We start from the raw sequence: 24686 nt of genomic DNA on the forward strand, positions 1-24686 counted from the left end.
ATCGGCCTCAAAGAGGAAATATCCTTTTAGCGATGACGAGCTATTAAAATGGACCAAGGTGCCAAAGGTTGATGCCGTTGTAGCCTCTACCTCAAAACAATCTACTATTCCGGTAGAGGACGCAGGCTTATTGGCAGACCCGCTAGACCGTAAGGCAGAGTCATCATTGAAAAGGTCTTGGGAATCTGCCACAGGTATTTTTAAGCCAGCAGTAGCCAGCACGTGCACCGCCAGATCTATGCTCGTATGGTTGGACCAATTGGATCAACAAATCGAGCAGAAGGTGTCAAGAGAAAAGCTACGGGCCGCTATTCCATTAATCAGAGGGGCAGCTGCCTTTATGGCTGATGCTTCGGCGGACACTCTGCGGCTGGCAGCAAGATCGGCAGCTCTTGTGAACAACGCCAGGCGGGCACTGTGGATGAAGAGCTGGAAGGGGGACGCGCAATCAAAATCTAAGATTTGTGCAACCCCGTGTGAGCGTGAGTTTCTCTTCGGGAAAGCCCTAGACGACATACTCGCCAAAACAAAGGAGAGGAAGAAGGCGTTCCCTGACTCTTCTATCCCTTTCTATAGGAGAACCTTTAAAAGACGACCGTTTGGAAGAAGGAGGCAAACGGATAGATCAAATAGATGGCCCGCAAAGGAAGAAAAACAAAAGGGTAGCATGTTCAGGGTTTCAACATTCCAGAGGGAAAATAAAAATTAAAAAATCAGACCCACCAGTAGGGGGTAGATTAAAAAATTTTTTTTTCAAAATGGCAAAAAATAACTTCGAGCACATGGATCTTAGGTGTATAATTAAAGAGGGAATGAAAATAGAATTCCTTCAAACCCCTTATGATTTCTTTATCATAACCCGCCTTAACTCTTTAGTTCAACAAAAGGCCCTCGAAGAAGAAATTCGGAGCCTACTATCTAAGGGGGTTTTAGTGGAGGTCCCAGTGGGTCAGGAAGGTAGAGGATTCTACTCTCCTTTATTTTTAATTTCCAAACCAGATGGTACGTTTAGAACGATTATTAATTTAAGGAAGCTTAATACGTTTATAAGAAATTATAAGTTTATGATGGAATCAATCAGATCCACCATAAAGCTTCTCTTTCCAAACAGTGTAATGGCAGGAATTGACTTAAAAGATGCTTACTATCATCTTCCTATCCATGATAGATACCAAAAATACCTAAGGGTCGCAGTGGTGTTCGAAGACAAGATCCATCATTTTCAGTATACAGCCATGCCTTTCGGCCTCTCTACAGCGCCAAGAATCTTCACCAAGGTGATGGCAGAGGTGATGGCCTATCTTCGCCAAAAAACACTCTAATCATACCTTACCTAGACGACTTCCTAATAATCGGGAACTCGGTCACCCAATGTACCAAACGTGTGGCTGACGCAATCTCATCTTTGCAGGATCTAGGTTGGATCATTAATATACAGAAGTCCAGACTCGTTCCGCAATCCCTCCAGATGTTTTTAGGGTTCCAGTTAGACTCCACAACCCAGAGATGTCTACTTCCTCAGGTAAAGATTGCACTCAAAAAAGAGAAAGTAGAGGCAGCCATAGATAGACCACGCATGTCTCTGAGAGGGGCAATGTCGCTATTGGGGTCGATAAATTCCTGTGCCCCAGCAGTCCGGTGGGCCCATTATCATGTCCGCACACTTCAGCATCAGATCCTCCAAGAGGACAGGCGACATGGTGGTCACCTCGAGAGCAAGATAACCTTAACTCAGGAGGTCTTGACTTCTCTAAAGTGGTGGCTAGATGATGACCATCTATCCTCAGGAGTCCCATGGGTCATAGTACCATCCTGCATCCTAACCACCGATGCTAGCCTCCATGGCTGGGGAGCCCATATGGGGAATAGCTTTTGTCAAGGAAGGTGGAATAGAGAGGAAGGGGAATACTCGTCTAATTTAAAAGAGCTGACAGCGGTATACTATGCTCTACACCATTTCCTTCCACAGCTCCAACAGAAACATGTCAGGATCCTATCGGACAACACCACTACAGTGGCCTACATAAACAGACAGGGAGGTACTCGATCAGAGACTCTGATGTCTTCTGCGGCAAGAATCTTAAGCTTAGCCGTAAGCTGTTTGTTGTCCCTCTCGGCTCTTCATATCAGGGGAGAGAACAACCAAGAGGCGGACTTCTTAAGCCGACACACACTTCGGCAAGGGGAGTGGTGCCTCAACCGCCGAATCTTCAAGGATATAGAAACTTTATGGGGACAACCTCAGGTGGACCTCTTTGCCACGAGGGATAACAGACAGATAAAAACGTTTGCTTCCCTGTCTCCATCAGATCACCCAGACATAGTGGATGCCCTCCAAGCCTCATGGAAGGTCAAGCTGGCATATGCCTTCCCTCCGTTGATTCTCCTGCCACAAGTGATTCGGAAGATCAGAGAGGACAGGGCGAGAGTAATCCTGATAGCACCATTCTGGCCCAAGAGGCCGTGGTTCTCGTGGCTACGAATTATGTCAGTGACAGATCCTTGGGTCCTCTCTTCGATTCCCAACCTACTCTCCCAAGGCCCTTTCATCCACCCCCAAGTGGACAGCTTACACTTGACGGCGTGGAATTTGAAAGGCAGCTACTAAGATCAAGAGGGTTTTCTGAAATACTGATTGCTACGCTCCTACAGAGCAGGAAGGAGTCCACGACCCAGATTTATACAAGAATATGGAAAAAATTCCTACAGTTTCATATAGCACCCCATACAGCAGAAGTCCCGATAGTTCCTATCTTAGAATTTCTACAGAGAGGGAAGGACTTGGGCCTGGCAGTAAACACACTGAAAGTACAGGTGTCCGCGTTAGGGGCACTGTACGGCCATAATATAGCAGGAAATAAGTGGATATCACGATTTATCACAGCCTGCGAACGAACAACTCCAGTCCACATACCTACAATCCCCGCATGGGACTTGAATCTGGTCTTAGACGCCCTGACGGAGGAACCCTTTGAGCCGATAGACACGATATCCCTCAAATACTTGTCACTCAAGACTGCCCTCTTGGTAGCGCTGACATCTGCTAGGAGAGTGGGTGATATCCAGGCCCTGTCCATAGATCCACCCTTTTTTCAAGTATACCAAGATAGATTAATATTAAAGCCAGACCCCTCGTACCTGCCTAAGGTATTAACAAAATACCATAGATCTCAAGAGATACTCCTCCCAACCTTCTTTGAAGATCCCTCCACTCCAGAGGAGCAGAAATTCCACACTTTAGACGTCAGAAGAACTGTCCTAAAGTATATTGAGAGGTCTAGAAGCTGGAGGCAGTGTAGGGCTCTGTTTGTTTCTTTTCAGGGCTATAAAAAAGGGTACGGAGTCACGAAGAGCACCATTTCCCGATGGATCAGGGATGCCATTCGTTTAGCCTACTCCGCAAAAAATGAAAATCCTCCGGAAGGCATCAGAGCGCATTCCACTAGAGCAATGGCGACCTCCTGGGCCGAGAGGGGAGACGTTCCAATTGAAACCATATGTAAGGCGGCAATTTGGTCATCCCCTTCCACCTTCTATAATCACTATAGACTTGACCTTTCATCAACTTCTGACCTAAGCTTTGGCAGGACGGTCCTTGGCACAGTGGTCCCACCCAGGTGATGGTCTCTGGAATCTCTCCAGTGGGTGCTGTCGTGGCGAAGGGTAAAAAGCCGGATTACTTACCGGTAATGCTCTTTTAATGAGTCCACGACAGCACCCGCTCACTTCCCTCCCTGCTAAAGATATCGATAATAAAGTATATCTGCTAAAGATGGATAAGTAAAATTTAGATATACAAAAACATTGCCTAATCCTTGGCGGTCCTCCTGGTACTCTGAAATGCAAAACTGAGGAGGAAAGGCGGACCGCCCCTTTTATCTTTCCTGTAGGGTTTCCTGTTCCAAATGGGGCGGATCCGATACCTCCAGTGGGTGCTGTCGTGGACTCATTAAAAGAGCATTACCGGTAAGTAATCCGGCTTATCACTTGTATCTGAGGAATAACACGATATCTGGCCATTATATCACTTGTATCTGAGGAATAACATGATATCTGGCCATTATATCACTTGTATCTGAGGAATAACACGATATCTGGCCATTATATCACTTGTGTCTGAGGAATGACACGATATCTGGCCATTATATCACTTGTGTCTGAGGAATAACACGATATCTGGCCATTATATCACTTGTGTCTGAGGAATAACACGATATCTGGCCATTATATCACTTGTATCTGAGGAATAACACGATATCTGGCCATTATATCACTTGTATCTGAGGAATATCACGATATCTGGCCATTATATGACTTGTATCTGAGGAATAACACGATATCTGGCCATTATATCACTTGTATCTGAGGAATAACACGATATCTGGCCATTATATCACTTTTACCTGAGGAATAACACGATATCTGGCCATTATATCACTTGTATCTGAGGAATAACACGATATCTGGCCATTATATCACTTGTATCTGAGGAATAACACGATATCTGGCCATTATATCACTTGTATCTGAGGAATAACACGATATCTGGCCATTATATCACTTGTATCTGAGGAATAACACGATATCTGGCCATTATATCACTTGTATCTGAGGAATAACACGATATCTGGCCATTATATCGCTTGTACCTGAGGAATACCACGATATCCGGCCATTATATCACTTGTATCTGAGGAATAACACGATATCTGGCCATTATATCACTTGTATCTGAGGAATAACACGATATCTGGCCATTATATGACTTGTATCTGAGGAATGATACGGTATCTGGCCATTATATCACTTGTATCTGAGGAATAACACAATATCTGGCCATTATATCACTTTTACCTGAGGAATAACACGATATCCGGCCATTATATCACTTGTATCTGAGGAATAACACGATATCTGGCCATTATATCACTTGTATCTGAGGAATAACACGATATCTGGCCATTATATCACTTGTATCTGAGCAATGATACGGTATCTGGCCATTATATCACTTGTATCTGAGGAATAACACGATATCTGGCCATTATATGACTTGTATCTGAGGAATGATACGGTATCTGGCCATTATATCACTTGTATCTGAGGAATGACACGATATCTGGCCATTATATCACTTGTATCTGAGGAATAACACGATATCTGGCCATTATATGACTTGTATCTGAGGAATGATACGGTATCTGGCCATTATATCACTTGTATCTGAGGAATAACACGATATCTGGCCATTATATCACTTTTACCTGAGGAATAACACGATATCTGGCCATTATATCACTTGTATCTGAGGAATAACACGATATCTGGCCATTATATCACTTGTACCTGAGGAATACCACGATATCCGGCCATTATATCACTTGTATCTGAGGAATAACACGATATCTGGCCATTATATGACTTGTATCTGAGGAATGATACGGTATCTGGCCATTATATCACTTGTATCTGAGGAATAACACGATATCTGGCCATTATATCACTTTTACCTGAGGAATAACACGATATCTGGCCATTATATCACTTGTATCTGAGGAATAACACGATATCTGGCCATTATATCGCTTGTACCTGAGGAATACCACGATATCCGGCCATTATATCACTTGTATCTGAGGAATAACACGATATCTGGCCATTATATCACTTGTATCTGAGGAATAACACGATATCTGGCCATTATATCACTTGTACCTGAGGAATAACACGATATCTGGCCATTATATCACTTGTACCTGAGGAATAACACTATATCTGGCCATTATATCACTTGTACCTGAGGAATAACACCATATCTGGTCATTATATCACTTGTACCTGAGGAATAACACGATATCTGGCCATTATATCACTTGTACCTGAGGAATAACACCATATCTGGTCATTATATCACTTGTACCTGAGGAATAACACGATATCTGGCCATTATATCACTTGTACCTGAGGAATAACACCATATCTGGCCATTATATCACTTGTACCTGAGGAATAACACCATATCTGGTCATTATATCACTTGTATCTGAGGAATAACACGATATCTGGCCATTATATCACTTGTATCTGAGGAATAACACGATATCTGGCCATTATATCACTTGTACCTGAGGAATAACACGATATCTGGCCATTATATCACTTGTATCTGAGGAATAACACGATATCTGGCCATTATATCACTTGTACCTGAGGAATAACACGATATCTGGCCATTATATCACTTGTATCTGGGGAATAACACGATATCTGGCCATTATATCACTTGTACCTGAGGAATAACACGATATCTGGCCATTATATCACTTGTATCTGGGGAATAACACGATATCCGGCCATTATATCACTTGTATCTGAGGAATAACACGATATCTGGCCATTATATCACTTGTATCTGAGGAATAACACGATATCTGGCCATTATATCACTTGTATCTGAGGAATAACACGATATCTGGCCATTATATCACTTGTACCTGAGGAATTACACGATATCTGGCCATTATATCACTTGTATCTGGGGAATAACACGATATCTGGCCATTATATCACTTGTATCTGGGGAATAACACGATATATCTGGCCATTATATCACTTGTACCTGAGGAATAACACGATATCTGGCCATTATATCACTTGTATCTGGGGAATAACACGATATCTGGCCATTATATCACTTGTACCTGAGGAATAACACGATATCTGGCCATTATATCACTTGTATCTGGGGAATAACACGATATATCTGGCCATTATATCACTTGTATCTGAGGAATAACACGATATCTGGCCATTATATCACTTGTACCTGAGGAATAACACGATATCTGGCCATTATATCACTTGTATCTGGGGAATAACACGATATCTGGCCATTATATCACTTGTACCTGAGGAATAACACGATATCTGGCCATTATATCACTTGTATCTGGGGAATAACACGATATCCGGCCATTATATCACTTGTATCTGAGGAATAACACGATATCTGGCCATTATATCACTTGTATCTGAGGAATAACACGATATCTGGCCATTATATCACTTGTATCTGAGGAATAACACGATATCTGGCCATTATATCACTTGTACCTGAGGAATTACACGATATCTGGCCATTATATCACTTGTATCTGGGGAATAACACGATATCTGGCCATTATATCACTTGTATCTGGGGAATAACACGATATATCTGGCCATTATATCACTTGTACCTGAGGAATAACACGATATCTGGCCATTATATCACTTGTATCTGGGGAATAACACGATATCTGGCCATTATATCACTTGTACCTGAGGAATAACACGATATCTGGCCATTATATCACTTGTATCTGGGGAATAACACGATATATCTGGCCATTATATCACTTGTACCTGAGGAATAACACGATATCTGGCCATTATATCACTTGTATCTGGGGAATAACACGATATCTGGCCATTATATCACTTGTATCTGAGGAATAACACGATATCTGGCCATTATATCACTTGTACCTGAGGAATAACACGATATCTGGCCATTATATCACTTGTATCTGAGGAATAACACGATATCTGGCCATTATATCACTTGTACCTGAGGAATAACACGATATCCGGCCATTATGTCACTTGTATCTGAGGAATAACACGATATCTGACCATTATATCACTTGTATCTGAGGAATAACACGATATCTGGCCATTATATCACTTGTATCTGAGGAATAACACGATATCTGGCCATTATATCACTTGTACCTGAGGAATAACACGATATCTGGCCATTGTATCACTTGTACCTGAGGAATAACACGATATCTGGCCATTATATCACTTGTACCTGAGGAATAACACGATATCCGGCCATTATATCACTTGTATCTGAGGAATAACACAATATCTGGCCATTATATCACTTGTATCTGAGGAATAACACGATATCTGGCCATTATATCACTTGTACCTGAGGAATAACACGATATCTGGCCATTATATCACTTGTATCTGAGGAATAACACGATATCTGGCCATTATATCACTTGTATCTGAGGAATAACACGATATCTGGCCATTATATCACTTGTATCTGAGGAATAACACGATATCTGGCCATTATATCACTTGTACCTGAGGAATAACACGATATCTGGCCATTATATCACTTGTATCTGAGGAATATCACGATATCTGACCATTATATCACTTGTATCTGAGGAATAACACGATATCTGGCCATTATATCACTTGTATCTGAGGAATAACACGATATCTGGCCATTATATCACTTGTACCTGAGGAATAACACGATATCTGGCCATTATATCACTTGTATCTGAGGAATATCACGATATCTGACCATTATATCACTTGTATCTGAGGAATAACGCGATATCTGACCATTATATCACTTGTATCTGAGGAATAACACGATATCTGGCCATTATATCACTTGTACCTGAGGAATAACACGATATCTGGCCATTATATCACTTGTATCTGAGGAATAACACGATATCTGACCATTATATCACTTGTATCTGAGGAATAACACGATATCTGGCCATTATATCACTTGTATCTGAGGAATAACACGATATCTGGCCATTATATCACTTGTACCTGAGGAATAACACGATATCCGGCCATTATGTCACTTGTATCTGAGGAATAACACGATATCTGGTCATTATACCACTTGTATCTGAGGAATAACACGATATCTGGCCATTATACCACTTGTATCTGAGGAATAACACAATATCTGGCCATTATATCACTTGTACCTGAGGAATAACACGATATCTGTCCATTATATCACTTGTACCTGAGGAATAACACGATATCTGTCCATTATATCACTTGTACCTGAGGAATAACACGATATCTGGCCATTATATCACTTGTACCTGAGGAATAACACGATATCCGGCCATTATATCACTTGTACCTGAGGAATAACACGATATCTGGCCATTACATCACTTGTATCTGAGGAATAACACGATATCCGGCCATTATATCACTTGTATCTGGGGAATAACACGATATCTGGCCATTATATCACTTGTATCTGGGGAATAACACGATATATCTGGCCATTATATCACTTGTACCTGAGGAATAACACGATATCTGGCCATTATATCACTTGTATCTGGGGAATAACACGATATCTGGCCATTATAGCACTTGTATCTGAGGAATAACACGATATCTGGCCATTATATCACTTGTATCTGGGGAATAACACGATATCTGGCCATTATAGCACTTGTATCTGGGGAATAACACGATATATCTGGCCATTATATCACTTGTACCTGAGGAATAACACGATATCTGGCCATTATATCACTTGTATCTGGGGAATAACACGATATCTGGCCATTATATCACTTGTACCTGAGGAATAACACGATATCCGGCCATTATGTCACTTGTATCTGATGGATAACATGATATCTGGCCATTATATCACTTGTATCTGAGGAATAACACGATATCTGGCCATTATATCACTTGTACCTGAGGAATAACACGATATCTGGCCATTATATCACTTGTACCTGAGGAATAACACGATATCTGGCCATTATATCACTTGTATCTGAGGAATAACACGATATCTGGCCATTATATCACTTGTACCTGAGGAATAACACGATATCCGGCCATTATGTCACTTGTATCTGATGGATAACACGATATCTGGCCATTATATCACTTGTATCTGAGGAATAACACGATATCTGGCCATTATATCACTTGTACCTGAGGAATAACACGATATCTGGCCATTATATCACTTGTACCTGAGGAATAACACGATATCTGGCCATTATATCACTTGTATCTGAGGAATAACACGATATCTGGCCATTATATCACTTGTACCTGAGGAATAACACGATATCTGGCCATTATACCACTTGTACCTGAGGAATAACACGATATCTGGCCATTATATCACTTGTATCTGGGGAATAACACGATATATATGGCCATTATATCACTTGTACCTGAGGAATAACACGATATCTGGCCATTATATCACTTGTACCTGAGGAATAACACGATATCTGGCCATTATATCACTTGTATCTGAGGAATAACACGATATCTGGCCATTATATCACTTGTACCTGAGGAATAACACGATATCTGGCCATTATATCACTTGTATCTGAGGAATAACACGATATCTGGCCATTATATCACTTGTACCTGAGGAATAACACGATATCCGGCCATTATGTCACTTGTATCTGATGGATAACACGATATCTGGCCATTATATCACTTGTATCTGAGGAATAACACGATATCTGGCCATTATATCACTTGTATCTGGGGAATAACACGATATATCTGGCCATTATATCACTTGTACCTGAGGAATAACACGATATCTGGCCATTATATCAATTGTACCTGAGGAATAACACGATATCTGGCCATTATATCACTTGTATCTGAGGAATAACACGATATCTGGCCATTATATCACTTGTACCTGAGGAATAACACGATATCCGGCCATTATGTCACTTGTATCTGATGGATAACACGATATCTGGCCATTATATCACTTGTATCTGAGGAATAACACGATATCTGGCCATTATATCACTTGTACCTGAGGAATAACACGATATCTGGCCATTATATCACTTGTACCTGAGGAATAACACGATATCTGGCCATTATATCACTTGTACCTGAGGAATAACACGATATCCGGCCATTATGTCACTTGTATCTGAGGAATAACACGATATCTGGCCATTATACCACTTGTATCTGAGGAATAACACGATATCTGGCCATTATACCACTTGTATCTGAGGAATAACACAATATCTGGCCATTATATCACTTGTATCTGGGGAATAACACGATATCTGGCCATTATATCACTTGTATCTGAGGAATAACACAATATCTGGCCATTATATCACTTGTATCTGGGGAATAACATGATATCTGGCCATTATATCACTTGTATCTGAGGAATAACACGATATCTGGCCATTATACCACTTGTATCTGAGGAATAACACAATATCTGGCCATTATATCACTTGTATCTGGGGAATAACACGATATCTGGCCATTATATCACTTGTATCTGAGGAATAACACAATATCTGGCCATTATATCACTTGTATCTGGGGAATAACATGATATCTGGCCATTATACCACTTGTATCTGAGGAATAACACGATATCTGGCCATTATACCACTTGTATCTGAGGAATAACACAATATCTGGCCATTATATCACTTGTATCTGGGGAATAACACGATATCTGGCCATTATACCACTTGTATCTGAGGAATAACACAATATCTGGCCATTATATCACTTGTATCTGGGGAATAACATGATATCTGGCCATTATATCACTTGTATCTGAGGAATAACACGATATCTGGCCATTATATCACTTGTACCTGAGGAATAACACGATATCTGGCCATTATATCACTTGTATCTGGGGAATAACACGATATCTGGCCATTATACCACTTGTATCTGAGGAATAACACAATATCTGGCCATTATATCACTTGTATCTGAGGAATAACACGATATCTGGCCATTATATCACTTGTATCTGGGGAATAACACGATATCTGGCCATTATACCACTTGTATCTGAGGAATAACACAATATCTGGCCATTATATCACTTGTACCTGAGGAATAACACGATATCTGGCCATTATATCACTTGTATCTGGGGAATAACACGATATCTGGCCATTATACCACTTGTATCTGAGGAATAACACAATATCTGGCCATTATATCACTTGTATCTGAGGAATAACACGATATCTGGCCATTATATCACTTGTACCTGAGGAATAACACAATATCTGGCCATTATATCACTTGTATCTGGGGAATAACACGATATCTGGCCATTATACCACTTGTATCTGAGGAATAACACAATATCTGGCCATTATATCACTTGTATCTGGGGAATAACATGATATCTGGCCATTATGTCACTTGTATCTGAGGAATAACACGATATCTGTCCATTATATCACTTGTACCTGAGGAATAACACGATATCCGGCCATTATATCACTTGTATCTGAGGGATAACACGATATCTGGCCATTATATCACTTGTATCTGAGGAATAACACGATATCTGGTCATTATATCACTTGTATCTGAGGAATAACACAATATCTGTTGTAAGGAAACCACACGTGAGAAGGAGCCAGGAGATACAGATGTCCCCTGACCGTCACCGACCTGTGAAGGAGCTTACACAGTCGCAGCTCTCTGGCGCCCCCTTACCCTCGGGTCAGTCAGGGAAATGCACCTAGGATAAGTAGTCGCTGGAGAGGCTGCCCTGTCACGTACTGGTCATCGGGGCACTCTGCAGTGAGGGCAGTACATATATCATCAGTCCCAGGCCGGGAATATATATATATAAACCTTCGGTCCGTCACTGCCAGGATCCTCCAATAACACCAGAACGGTATGCTGCCACCAGCACCCAAGGGCGGGAGGGTAACACAGCTCTGCTACATCACTCCTGCCAGCACCACTATCTACACGTTCATCCATTCACTTTACCCAGGTAATATATGTATTATAGGGGGAATTATTCTAGCCTGATTTACAGGGATATTATGGTAAATCAGTCCTTGGGTTCATCAGATACTGCTGCTGACTAGAAGAGGATAGCCACTGCTTAGGATACAATATATTTGCACATTTCCTGCACTGGGTTAATCCTCACCTCGTAACATCCTTTTGGTCACATTGGTTTTTCCACTATGTGATTTTCTGTATCTCAGTTATGAAGCTTTGCATGGATTGTACCAATATCTATTATTGATTGACAGCACTAATGGATATAATATAGTGGCGGCCTTTGTGTCCTAATGTTGATATACACGTACGGTTCTGAGGTATATATTACTGTGCTGTGCCTTTTGGGCTGTGTTCTTCCCTCCTTGTTTTTTGAGGCCTTAGCCCTGTCTATTTTTTAGTATACAATCATATTTTTAAATTTGTTATTAATAAACATTTAATATTTTTTATCTCACTTTCGTTGGAATCTCTTCTGGCCTAGTGGCAATTTGGCCACAATCGACAATTGTTGATCCATATGTCATCAGTGCTGCGGAGGAGACTAATGTGCGGCTGATACATGACGCTCTCAGTGTAATCCACAGATCAGATTTATATTTCTGTTTTCTAACCAGAACCAGAGAAGTCCAGTGTCTGGGTCATCGCTGTGGTCGTAGCTGTGGTGGTGGTCGTCGCTCTTCTCGGCATTGGTGGATTTTTCTTTTATAGAAGTAAGTGTCAGTAATCCCGCACTTCTCATGATATATTCCGCTAAATAAACAGCAAAAGATGTGATGAATGCATTTGCCAAATTTTTCTTCCACACCTTTCAGTAAAGCGTACCTGTCATATCAGGTGACTGTTCAGAATAAGCGTCCTGCAAGGACCTGAGGAATAACACTATCCCTGGCCTTTATATCACCTGAATCCTATATTTTCTCCAGTTTTCCCCTCTGCCAGCTCTGTCTCTAAATTTCAGTTGTCTCTGAGCTAGTTGGAGGAGAATAGCTGCTCTGATATCTCCCATATATACAGTCGCTGCCAAAACTCTTGAAACTGACACAAATTTTGTTTTTCACAAAGTTTTCATCTTCCTTTTTATAGCGGCGTTAACTCTAGATTATTATGATCATATGAAATACAAAAAATTACAAAGTCATTCCTTGCCATGGAGACCCGTACAGTCAGTCATCGCTTTGCACCAAAAGTGCTTTGCAGGCAAGGACATTGCTACTTGTAAGATTGCCCCTAAATAAACCATTATTGATCAAAGGGAATTGCTGTGAAGAAGGCGTCAGGGCGCCCAGTAAAGTCCTGCTGTCAGGAACACCGCACTGCACTTGCTCACTGAGCCAGTGCGCGTGTCCTGAGTAAGGCTGTGTGCACACGCTGCGGATTCTGCTGCGTTTCCGCAGCGGTTTTGCCCCTGCGGAAACGCAGCAGTTCCGCAGACCAAGTACAGTACAATGAAACCCTATGGGGTTTCAAAAACGCTGTGCTAACAGTGCGTTTTTTTCCGCGGTTTACAAACCACAGCATGTCAATTGTTTGCGTTTTCCGCAGCGGTTTCACACCTTTAACATAGTAGAGGTGTGAAACTGCAGGAAATCCGCAGGTCACTTTACCTGCGTTTCCATGCGGAAAAACCCGCAGCGGATTCCGCAGCGTGTGCACACAGCCTAAGACAAACTGTGCTCTACGATACCTGTGGAGCGGGCAGCAGCAGAGAAGATGCGTGCTTCAGACCAGCAGGACCTGAAGCACGTGACTGCTGGGGGCGTGGCCTAAACTTCAGAGAGCTAGGAGTTGAAGGAAAACTCCTAGCAGGGTAATTATGGGACAAAGTTACCAAGGGGCATAGACAGGGACGTAAACAGATCAGGCCGGGGTCAAAGCATGAGATAGCACAACAATACCAAAGGGTTTAGACAGAAAGGATAGTCAGGATGTAGCCAAGAAGTCAGAAACCAGAGAAACAGATATACAGTACAGAATCAACAGGCAAACTCACAACGGGGGACAGAACCATATAAACAAGCTAGAAGACAACGAACAGGCACACAGGGGTCAACACACTCGGCCAAAGGCAAAAGTATAACTGATGGGGATTGGAGTTTCCCAGGGCTATAAGAAGCTCTCCCTGAACCAAAGAGAGACCACAATAATTAACCCCAGGCGTGCAGGTCAAAGCATGCACTGGGCTCAAGACATTAACCCCTGACGTGCAGGTCAAAACCTGCACTGGGATCATGACACCTGCAAGTACCAAGACCGTCTCTTAAAAAAGGATTCAGATGACATAGGTGGGGAATCTTTTTTCTGCCAAGGGCCATTGGGAAATGTATAACTTCACTCGCAGCCATACAAAAGTATCAACTCTAAAATGATCCTGCTATATTTGGTCAAACATTTAATTAACACACCCCTATTGTGATGATGCAGCTCCTCTTTAGGGAGTCTGTGATGTTAGGTGGCACTGATGATGGGGCTCTTCACAACTTCCAGGTTTGTGTCAATCTGTAGCGCAGTCAACTCTTTGTGATCATAAGTTTTGTTAAGAACTCGCAGCAGATGCACATTTCACTGCATGACTCCTCAAAATAAAGTCATCACTGCTCATGTAACTGTCATAGAAATCAAGCCACGGGAGTTCTGCAGTATTCATCACATAGGAGACACAGAGACTGCTATACATATATCACATATGTAACAATGAGGCTGCTGAATACATTACTTAGAAGACACTGAGACTGCTGTATATACATCATATAGGAAACATTGAAACTGCTGTATATGCATAACATCGGAAAAACTGAGACTGGTAAATATGCATCACATAGGAGACATTGCGACTGCTGTATACATTACAAAGGAGTCACTGCAACGGCTGCATTCATCATAGAAAGGAGCAGAATAAGCACGCAAAGCAGACAAACTCCACATACAAATAATATCTTGGCACTGGACGTAATCAGGATGTAATTCAGAAGTGCGTGCGCCATGGCGTTCAGTAGTGGATGATGTGTGCATATGCATACAGTCTAGGGAAGAATTAAAAGGCCGCAGCAGGACAAACTGGGCTGGTGACCCAAGCACTGCGGCTGACGGTAATCTGGCCAAAGACTGGAACAAATTATATCACAGGCGTAAATGGCCTGTGGTTTGTACTTTCCTCACCCATGACCAAGGGGATCGGTTCAACACCAGTGCATACTCTGAAATAGCATCAGACAGGTGTTAGTGCAGCTGCACCCACAGTGGGACAAATGCATTCAGAGGCTGCCATAGCTTAAAGGAGGGCATCAAAGAAGCCTGTTCTATCCAAGTAAAACATCAAGGACAACCTGATATTCTGCTGGAAATATGAGGATAAAACTTGGGACATCCGGAAAATGATTATCTAGATAAGAAAAGGTGAGCGCTACCATGAGTCCTATGTCTGTCAACAGTACAGGATCTTGAGAGCATTCATGTGTGGGGGCTTTTCATCCATGGAGGGGGTGCACTCACAATTTGCCTAGGATCACTGCCTTGAATACAGAATGGGATATAAACCTCCTCCAAGAGCAACTTGTCCCCACCACCCAGGAGCAATGTGATGATGAGCAATACTTTCCCAGAATGGTGGATACCAAGTCACAAGGCAAAAGTGATTACTAAGTGGTTTGGTGAACAAAACATTACAATTTTGGATCCATGGGTGGAAACTCACCAGATCTCAATTTCATTGAGAACCTGTGACCAATCCTCAGAAAAGTGGTAGGATAAAAAAAAAGAAAGCACCGATGAGACTGGCAGTCATCAGGATTTGGCCCAGAAGCTGATATATTCAGCTGCCAGAGCGAACGGCAGAAGTCTTGAAAAATAAAGGTCAACACTGAAAATATCAAGTCTTTACATAAACTTGATGTACGTCTCAACAAATGTATAATTAGGCTATGTTCACACTAGGCATTTTTTCAGCTTTTTCATGCAAATTTTGAGCTGCGTTTTACAGTACCAGCAAAGTCTGAGATTTCAGAAATATCATGCACACAGCTTGGTTATTTATTTTGTCCTCAGTATTTTGTGCCTTTTCTTGGTTTTTGCAGAACAGAGCATGTCACTTCTTTCAGTTTTTTTTCAGGATTTTTCACCCTTTGAAAGTAATGGGTGGTGAAAAAATGCTGCAAAAATGCAGGTATCAGTTTTTGCTGTGTTTTTTGTGGCAAAACCTGATGAAGTAGAATATGATTTTTTCTTTGCACTATACTTTATCAGCATGCACAAGAGACAAATATAGCATGGCAAAAACACAACAGAGACCAAGCAAAACCTACTTTTTGGGGCAATTTCTTACTGCCAAGAGAGCAGGTTTTGCTGCAGAAAAAAAGCTGAAAAACCGCCTAGTGTGAACATAGCCTTTTATTTCAAAATTTGATGTGTGGCGCCCCTGAGGCTTCAGTCGCCACAGTGGTACTGCACCTTCTCCTAAGGTGTAGTGCCCCACCATTCAGGTAGGCTGGGAACTCCTTTCCGCATTCCAACACCTGCACCCCACACACAGGATAGTTCAGCAGGGACCCATCCATGCTTTATGCTGGAAAGGTCATAGGGTGCCTTTTGTGGTCCCTGGCTTCCTAACACGAGAGGTGCTGGGGAGGCGGGTGGAGTTAGATATAAAAGAGTGGGAAGAGTGAGAGTTAGTGGTTAGTTGGTTAGAGGAGAGAGAAGAGAGAAGATGGGTGTCTGAGGGACGTGCTGCAGCAGGTCCCAGTGATCTGGGCTGCTGGCACGAGAAAGACCAGAGAAAGAGACTGATAAGATTGATAACCTAACCTTCCATAAGAGAGAGAGAACAGATCGGAACGAAGGAGAATAGAAGGACGGTGGGAAGCTGGTTGAAGAAAGATAGAGAACCCTTCCAGTCCAGAGAGCGCAAAGGCCGGGGCCCGGTCCCCGAGGTTGATTGGATCTTTATGTCCGGCAACAGACACCGGAGGAGTAGTGAGCCGCTAACGCCTTGCTCCCATCATAGACTTGGGACACAACAGCAACTGAATAGAGAGCCGGGAAGCAGTGAGGAGTCCCCGAAGCAGGCTACAGCTGTCTGTCATACAAGTAAAGACTAGGAACACCTAGAGAGAGGCATTCCAGGGTAACTAAGTACTGGAGTGCTTCGCACCTAAATGCGAATTAGAGGAGTTGTTCAGAAAGGTACATGTTGGCGGAGTGTGGAAGGGAGAATCCTATCCTGCCTGGGGGTTGGCTGGGGCCCTGACCTGGAGAACACAGTACGGAGGCAGGCAGTGGAGTGAACTGCAAAATGTGAGTAAAGCTTTGGAACCGCATACTCGGGTGTCCTCCAGTTATTCCAGCACCACTACACCTCCATACCATTCTGCGCCTCTCCTCATCCATTGCACCTACACTGCCCTGGGACTACAGCTCCACCTGTGAGGAGCTACACCATCTCTGCTGCACCACGCCATCAGTCCCAGCGGATCTGTATGCAGCGTTGGCTCAACATCTTACTTGCCAAACACCACGGGTGGCGTCACAAACTATTCTAATAAACTTTAACACCATTAACATCACCGCCATTGATATAGGGCGCCCAGGGCCACGGACAGGGTCAACGCTGCTGTGACACATTCCCACCTTGACACCGGTCCGGTACCGAGTACCCCGCTGCCCTGTGTGAGCGAGGGCGACCCAGATGCATGGACCTCAAGCCTGTATGCGGGGCCACACTAGGGATCTTTTTGGCCTCTGTGATACAAGTGAAGAAGCCTTTCTTTTTTTTGAATCAGATCTTTTTTATTAAACATTCAGGAATCAATACAGAAAGAATATGACATAGCTAGTAAAAATTACATTGAAAGCAGATATTATTTAAAGGGTAAAACTCTTCCTGTGTAAGAATAAATAAAAAGAAGAAAATCTCAAAACACAGATATTTGCATAAAATTGAGCCTATAAACAACCTGGCTCCACAAATAAACAAAAATCAAAATTATACATCAGTGCCTCAGTTCAGTGGGAAAACCATCCCCGCCAGCCGCGCCACTCCGCATCATATTTCGCCCCCCCGCGGATATCAGGTCCAATCCACCCCAGCCCCCTCCCACCGCGCCACTCAAAATCCACTTCGCCACAAAGGACACTAGACTTTATTTTCACCCCCCAAGCATCCCATCACCGCAAGCACAACAGCAACTGGTCCAACATCGCATCCCGTACCAGTGCGCCCGAGGGGAGACCCGGTGACTCCATCCATGGCTGCCAAATTTTTTAAAACTTTCTTATTGCATTTCTTTTTAAATAAGCCCCCCTTTCCAATCTGATGACATTACTTAGTTTATTTTTAAGTTCTGACAATGTTGGTGGCATAGGATCCAACCAATGATATGCAAGTATCTTTCTTGCCTGATATAGGATACGTGCTATCCCCAGGGCCACTGCAGAGTCCGGGTCAAACCCCTCCTCCCATAAATTCAACAAACAGACGAGGTGACGGTCGTATTGTAATATGGTATACCTGGGATATGAGTCCCAGGGTCTGCCTCCAGAAATCCCCAATGTGCCCGCACTCCCACATAACATGCATCAAGTGGGCATCATCCTGCCCACACCTAACACATTGTGTATTGGGCCTGAGTCCCATTTTAAATAATAAGCTGGGTGTTTTATATACCCTGTGAATGAGATATATTTGCGAAAGCCGCTGGCACTCAGAAACCGCCATTTTAGGGACCTGTTCTAGAATATCGGACCACTGGTCCTCCGTCAGGGGGCCAACGTCCCGTTCCCACTTATTCTTAGCAGCAGTCAGTGGGTATGTCTCCAGATGGGCAGGCAATAATCTTTTGTATAATTCAGAGATAAGTCCCCTAGAAGACTCAGATGTAAGTAGCATATGTAGTGTTTGATTATGTGTCACTATCACCGGATTTGTCCTTCTCTGTTTTTCCAATGCATGTCTTAGCTGTAAGTACTGATAAAAGAAGACATGTGGGAGGTGAAATTCTGTTCTCAATTGTTCAAAACTCTTAAGAGTATTATTTTGCAAAATTTATGACACCAGATAAATCCCTTTATCTTCCCATCTTCCGAACCCCACCAGTTTTTTGATCTCTTGCAAATCCGGATTCCGCCACAATGGCCAGAACTCCGTAGGCCAATTTATCCTCAAAAGAGACTTACCCCTATCCCACACCTTGAAAATCATAGCCAACGTGGGGTATCGTGCCCCATTTATCTGCCGTCTTCCCACCTCCAACCGGCACCCTGGATATTTCCATACCGATCCTTCTCTCACAATATCACCACCATTGTCATATGCTCCGTCTCTACCCCAACCCTTAAGATGTTGCATCTGGGAGGCTATATAGTATATGAATGGGTTTGGCACCGCCAGTCCTCCCTCCTCCTTCCCTCGCTGCAGTATCTCCAAGCGAATCCTAGCCTGTTTTTTCTTCCAAATTAATTCCCGGAATAATGTATTTATTTTTGCAAAAAAGTCCCTACAGATCCACACCGGAGAATTATGTATCAAATATAATAATTGTGGCATCATTACCATTTTGATTAAGTTAGATCTACCAATATTCAACAATGGCAGGCGACACCAAGTATGTACTTTTGCTCTAAATCGCTGCAACAGGGGCTCCAGATTCAGAGCCCGAAAATCCTTTGGGGCAGGAATAAGCCTTTCTTAGCACGCCAAGCAACCATCAAAGACTGTTATAGCAATGAAATTAGCGATCAGCTGGACATTGAGCAGAGATGGAAGGTATACAGAGAGGAACTATATGCTAGCGCAAGCAGTGGCTATCATGAGGAGCGTGGAGGCAAAGAGGAACCAGAACTATTGGAAAGTTGAGTGGATTGGGCTCTGAGGCAGTTGCCAAAAACCATAGCATCTAACGTTGATGTCATCTCTGCAGAGCTGCTCAATCCAGTCCTGAGAGTCGCACTGACAGCAGTATGTCAGAAAATCTGAAAGATGTGCACATGGCTGAAGGACTGGAAAAAATCAGCATTTATCCCACTGCTGAAGAAAAGCAGCATCAGGGACTGCACCAACTATAGAACAATCGCCCTGATTCCCCATCCCCGCAATTTGCTTCTAAGGGTCATTCAGAAGCGCTTGGGGAACATCCTTGATAGAGAACTTCCTGATGCCCAGGCTGGATTCTGTAAGGATAAAGGGACATGATCACATTGCAAACCTGAGATGGATAATAGAAAAGATGAGGGAGCACCAGAAGACGCTCTACCTGCACCTCACTGATTATACCAAGGATTGTCACTGTGTTGAGTATAAGCTTTGGGAAGCACTGAGTGAAGTAGGAGCCGGCGCACTTGTTTAGCTCAATCTTGTCACTCTACAACGATGAAGAAGCCACAGTGCGAACCAGGTATGGAAATAATGAATGGATCAAGATCAAAAAGCGCCAAGACAAGGAGGCGTCCTCTCCCTTTCTTTTCAACCTCTATGTGGAAGTAATCATAAGGAACCTGGACTTTGCTGATGGCTTTTCTGCCTATTTTCACCCCAGTACTCAAATCCTGTATCTCTTTTTTTTTAATCAGATATTTTTTTATTAATGAAAACAATTATAACATATATGAGATCAAGCTATTGTTCACATATAATCATATACACTCACTGGCCACTTTATTAGGTACACCTGTCCAACTGTGTGTTAAGACTTAATTTCTAATCAGCCAATCACATGGCGGCAACTCAGTGCATTTAGGCATGTAGACATGGTCAAGACAATCTCCTGCAGTTCAAACCGAGCATCAGTATGGGGAAGAAAGGTGATTTGAGTGCCTTTGAACGTGGCATGATTGTTGGTGCCAGAAGGGCTGGTCTGAGTATTTCAGAAACTGCTGATCTACTGGGATTTTCACGCACAACCATCTCTAGGGTTTACAGAGAATGGTCCGAAAAAGAAAAAAAATCCAGTGAGCGGCAGTTCTGTGGCCGGAAATGCCTTGTTGATGCCAGAGGTCAGAGGAGAATGGGCAGACTGGTTCGAGCTGATAGAAAGGCAACAGTGACTCAAATTGCCACCCGTTACAACCAAGGTAGGCAGAAGAGCATCTCTGAACGCACAGTGCGTCGAACTTTGAGGCAGATGGGCTACAGCAGCAGAAGACCACACTGGGTACCACTCCTCTCAGCTAAGAACAGGAAACTGAGGCTACAATTTGCACAAGCTCATCGAAATTGGACAGTAGAAGATTGGAAAAACTTTGCCTGGTCTGATGAGTCTCGATTTCTGCTGCGACATTCGGATGGTAGGGTCAGAATTTGGCGTAAACAACATGAAAGCATGGATCCATCCTGCCTTGTATCAACGGTTCAGGCTGGTGGTGGTGGTGTCATGGTGTGGGGAATTTTTTTCTTGGCACTCTTTGGGCCCCTTGGTACCAATTGAGCATCGCTGCAACGCCACAGCCTACCTGAGTATTGTTGCTGACCATGTCCATCCCTTTATGACCACAATGTACCCAACATCTGATGGCTACTTTCAGCAGGATAATGCGCCATGTCATAAAGCTCGAATCATCTCAGATTGGTTTCTTGAACATGACAATGAGTTCACTGTACTCAAATGGCCTCCTCAGTCACCAGATCTCAATCCAATAGAGCATCTTTGGGATGTGGTGGAACGGGAGATTCGCATCAGGGATGTGCAGCCGACAAATCTGCGCCAACTGTGTGATGCCATCATGTCAATATGGTCCAAAATCTCTGAGGAATGCTTCCAGCACCTTGTTGAATCTCTGCCACGAAGAATTGAGGCAGTTCTGAAGGCAAAAGGGGGTCCAACCCGTTACTAGCATGGTGTACCTAATAAAGTGGCCAGTGAGTGTATTTTTATGAACAAAAATCCCCCCCCTTTTTCCCCCCTATCCCCCCCCTTCGAGACCCCCTCAGTGTCTTCCTCATTTCCTATCCGATATTCTTTCCCAAATCCATAAACAATTGTATAGTATGAACATCATCTATAACATAATGCATCCTCCCCACAAATCTAATTCCATTCTATCCATGGCTGCCATATATTTTGAAATACGTTGAGTTTATTTCTCTTAGTATAAATACTTTTTTCCAATAAAATTATATGATCCGCTTGCGTGAGAAAGTCTCGTCTAGTCGGAGGCTCTTCTCTGATCCAGAACCGAGCAATCAATTTCCTTGCTATGAATAACAATCTAGCAATCGCCAGTTTGACCATAGATACCGCTGCTAATTCTTCCACATAACCTAATATACAGCCCAAAGGAATTACACACTCTCTGGGAATTATACACCTATATATCAATTCAATCCGATTCAATACAACCGTCCAGAAGGCAGACAATCTAGGGCAATGCCGCAGCATGTCTGCCCGTTCCTGCGAACATCATGGACACTCGGAATCAGACCTCAAACCCATCTTGAACAGTCTATCGGGAGTTCTGTAAGCTCTATGAATCACGTATAGTTGAGACATCCTCCCAGGTTCGCTTATAGAGATCTTAGGCACATATTCTAAAATAGATTCCCATCTATTATCATTTATCTCTCCCAATTCAGCTTCCCATTTCACTCTAGACACTCAAATCATGTATCTGATATGTGCAGATGATATTACTATGCTGGCAGAGAGTAAGAAGCACTTAAAGCTTTTGACATAGCGGAATCAGAAAAAAGGAAGATTGACGGCACTCCAGGAATGAAGAAAAAAGCCGGATTACTTACCGGTAATGCTCTTATAATGAGTCCACGACAGCACCCACTTGGAGAGAGGGATCCGCCCATAGGAACAGGAAACCTACAGAGATAAAAGAGGGCGGTTCGCCTCTCCTCCTCAGTTGGATTTCAGAGTACCAGGAGGACCGCCAATTATTAGGCCATTTTATTGTCCAATATTCTAATTTTATTAACTTTACAACTAAGAAGGTGTATATACATAATGTTAACTTCTAGGGAGGGTTAGTGAACGGGTGCTGTCGTGGACTCATTAAAAGAGCATTACCGGTAAGTAATCCGGCTTTTTACTCTTCGCCACGACAGCACCCACTTGGAGAGACTTTCAGAGACCTTCACCTGGGAGGGACCACCGTGCCGAGGACCGCTCTACCAAAGGCTAGGTCAGATGAGCATGATAAATCAAGCCTATAGTGATTATAAAAGGTAGAGGGTGTAGACCAGGTTGCCGCCTTACATATAGATTCGATTGCGACGTCTCCCCTTTCTGCCCAAGAGGAAGCCATAGCTCTGGCGGAATGTGCTTTGATACCCTCCGGAGGATTTTCATTGCTCTCGGAATATGCCAGACTGATCGCGTCTCTGATCCACCGAGGCAGAGTACCTCTTGTGACTTCATATCCCTTCTTTTGGCCCTGGAAGGAAACAAACAGAGCCCTACTCTTCCTCCAGCTGCTAGACCTCTCGATGTATTGTAACACAGCTCTTCTAACGTCTAGTGTATGGAACTTTTCTTCCTCTGGAGAAGAAGGGTTACTAAAAAATGAAGGGAGGTGGATCTCTTGCAATCTATGAAACTTCCCTGCTACCTTTGGCAAGTATGAGGGATCTGGTTTTAATATTAGCTGATCCTGAAATGTCAACAGAAAAGGAGGTTCTATTGAGAGTGCTTGTATGTCGCTAACTCTTCTGGCTGAGGTTAGTGCAACTAGCAGTACCGTTTTGAAGGATAGGTGTTTAAGGGATATTGAGTCTAATGGTTCAAAGGGAGGACGTGTTAGAGCCTCCAGAACCAGGTTTAAGTCCCAAGGAGGAACTCTAGGTATGTGCATTGGCTCGCTCCGTTCACAGGCCGAGATGAATCTGCTTATCCATCTATTGCCTGCCACGTTATAACTATAGAGGGCCCCTAGAGCCGATACCTGGACTTTTAGTGTATTAACAGATAGGCCTAATTCCTTTCCTCTCTGTAGGAATTCTAGGATCGCTGTGATTGGAATTTCTCCAGAATCAGGGCCCGTGTGTGATTCTAGAAATTTTCTCCATACTCTGGTGTAAATTTTTGTCGTTGCCATTTTCCGACTTAGTAGGAGTG

The 24686-nt window shown here is 43.0% G+C and overlaps 1 protein-coding gene across 2 annotated transcripts in view; it reads left to right on the forward strand.

Annotated features, from left to right (window-relative positions):
* LOC141048419 (class I histocompatibility antigen, F10 alpha chain-like) overlaps nucleotides 1-24686 on the forward strand; it is a 173334-nt gene that overhangs the window by 131588 nt on the left and 17060 nt on the right. For both annotated transcript variants that reach the window (XM_073543966.1, XM_073543965.1), the window contains exon 5: nucleotides 13257-13352. In XM_073543966.1, coding sequence (XP_073400067.1) covers nucleotides 13257-13352 — 96 coding nt within the window. The remainder of the gene's footprint in view (nucleotides 1-13256; nucleotides 13353-24686) is intronic.

The sequence above is a fragment of the Dendrobates tinctorius genome, unplaced genomic scaffold (assembly GCF_039654945.1).
Source record: "Dendrobates tinctorius isolate UK_male_01 unplaced genomic scaffold, ASM3965494v1 ptg000135l, whole genome shotgun sequence".
In the NCBI taxonomy this organism is placed as follows: domain Eukaryota; kingdom Metazoa; phylum Chordata; class Amphibia; order Anura; family Dendrobatidae; genus Dendrobates; species Dendrobates tinctorius.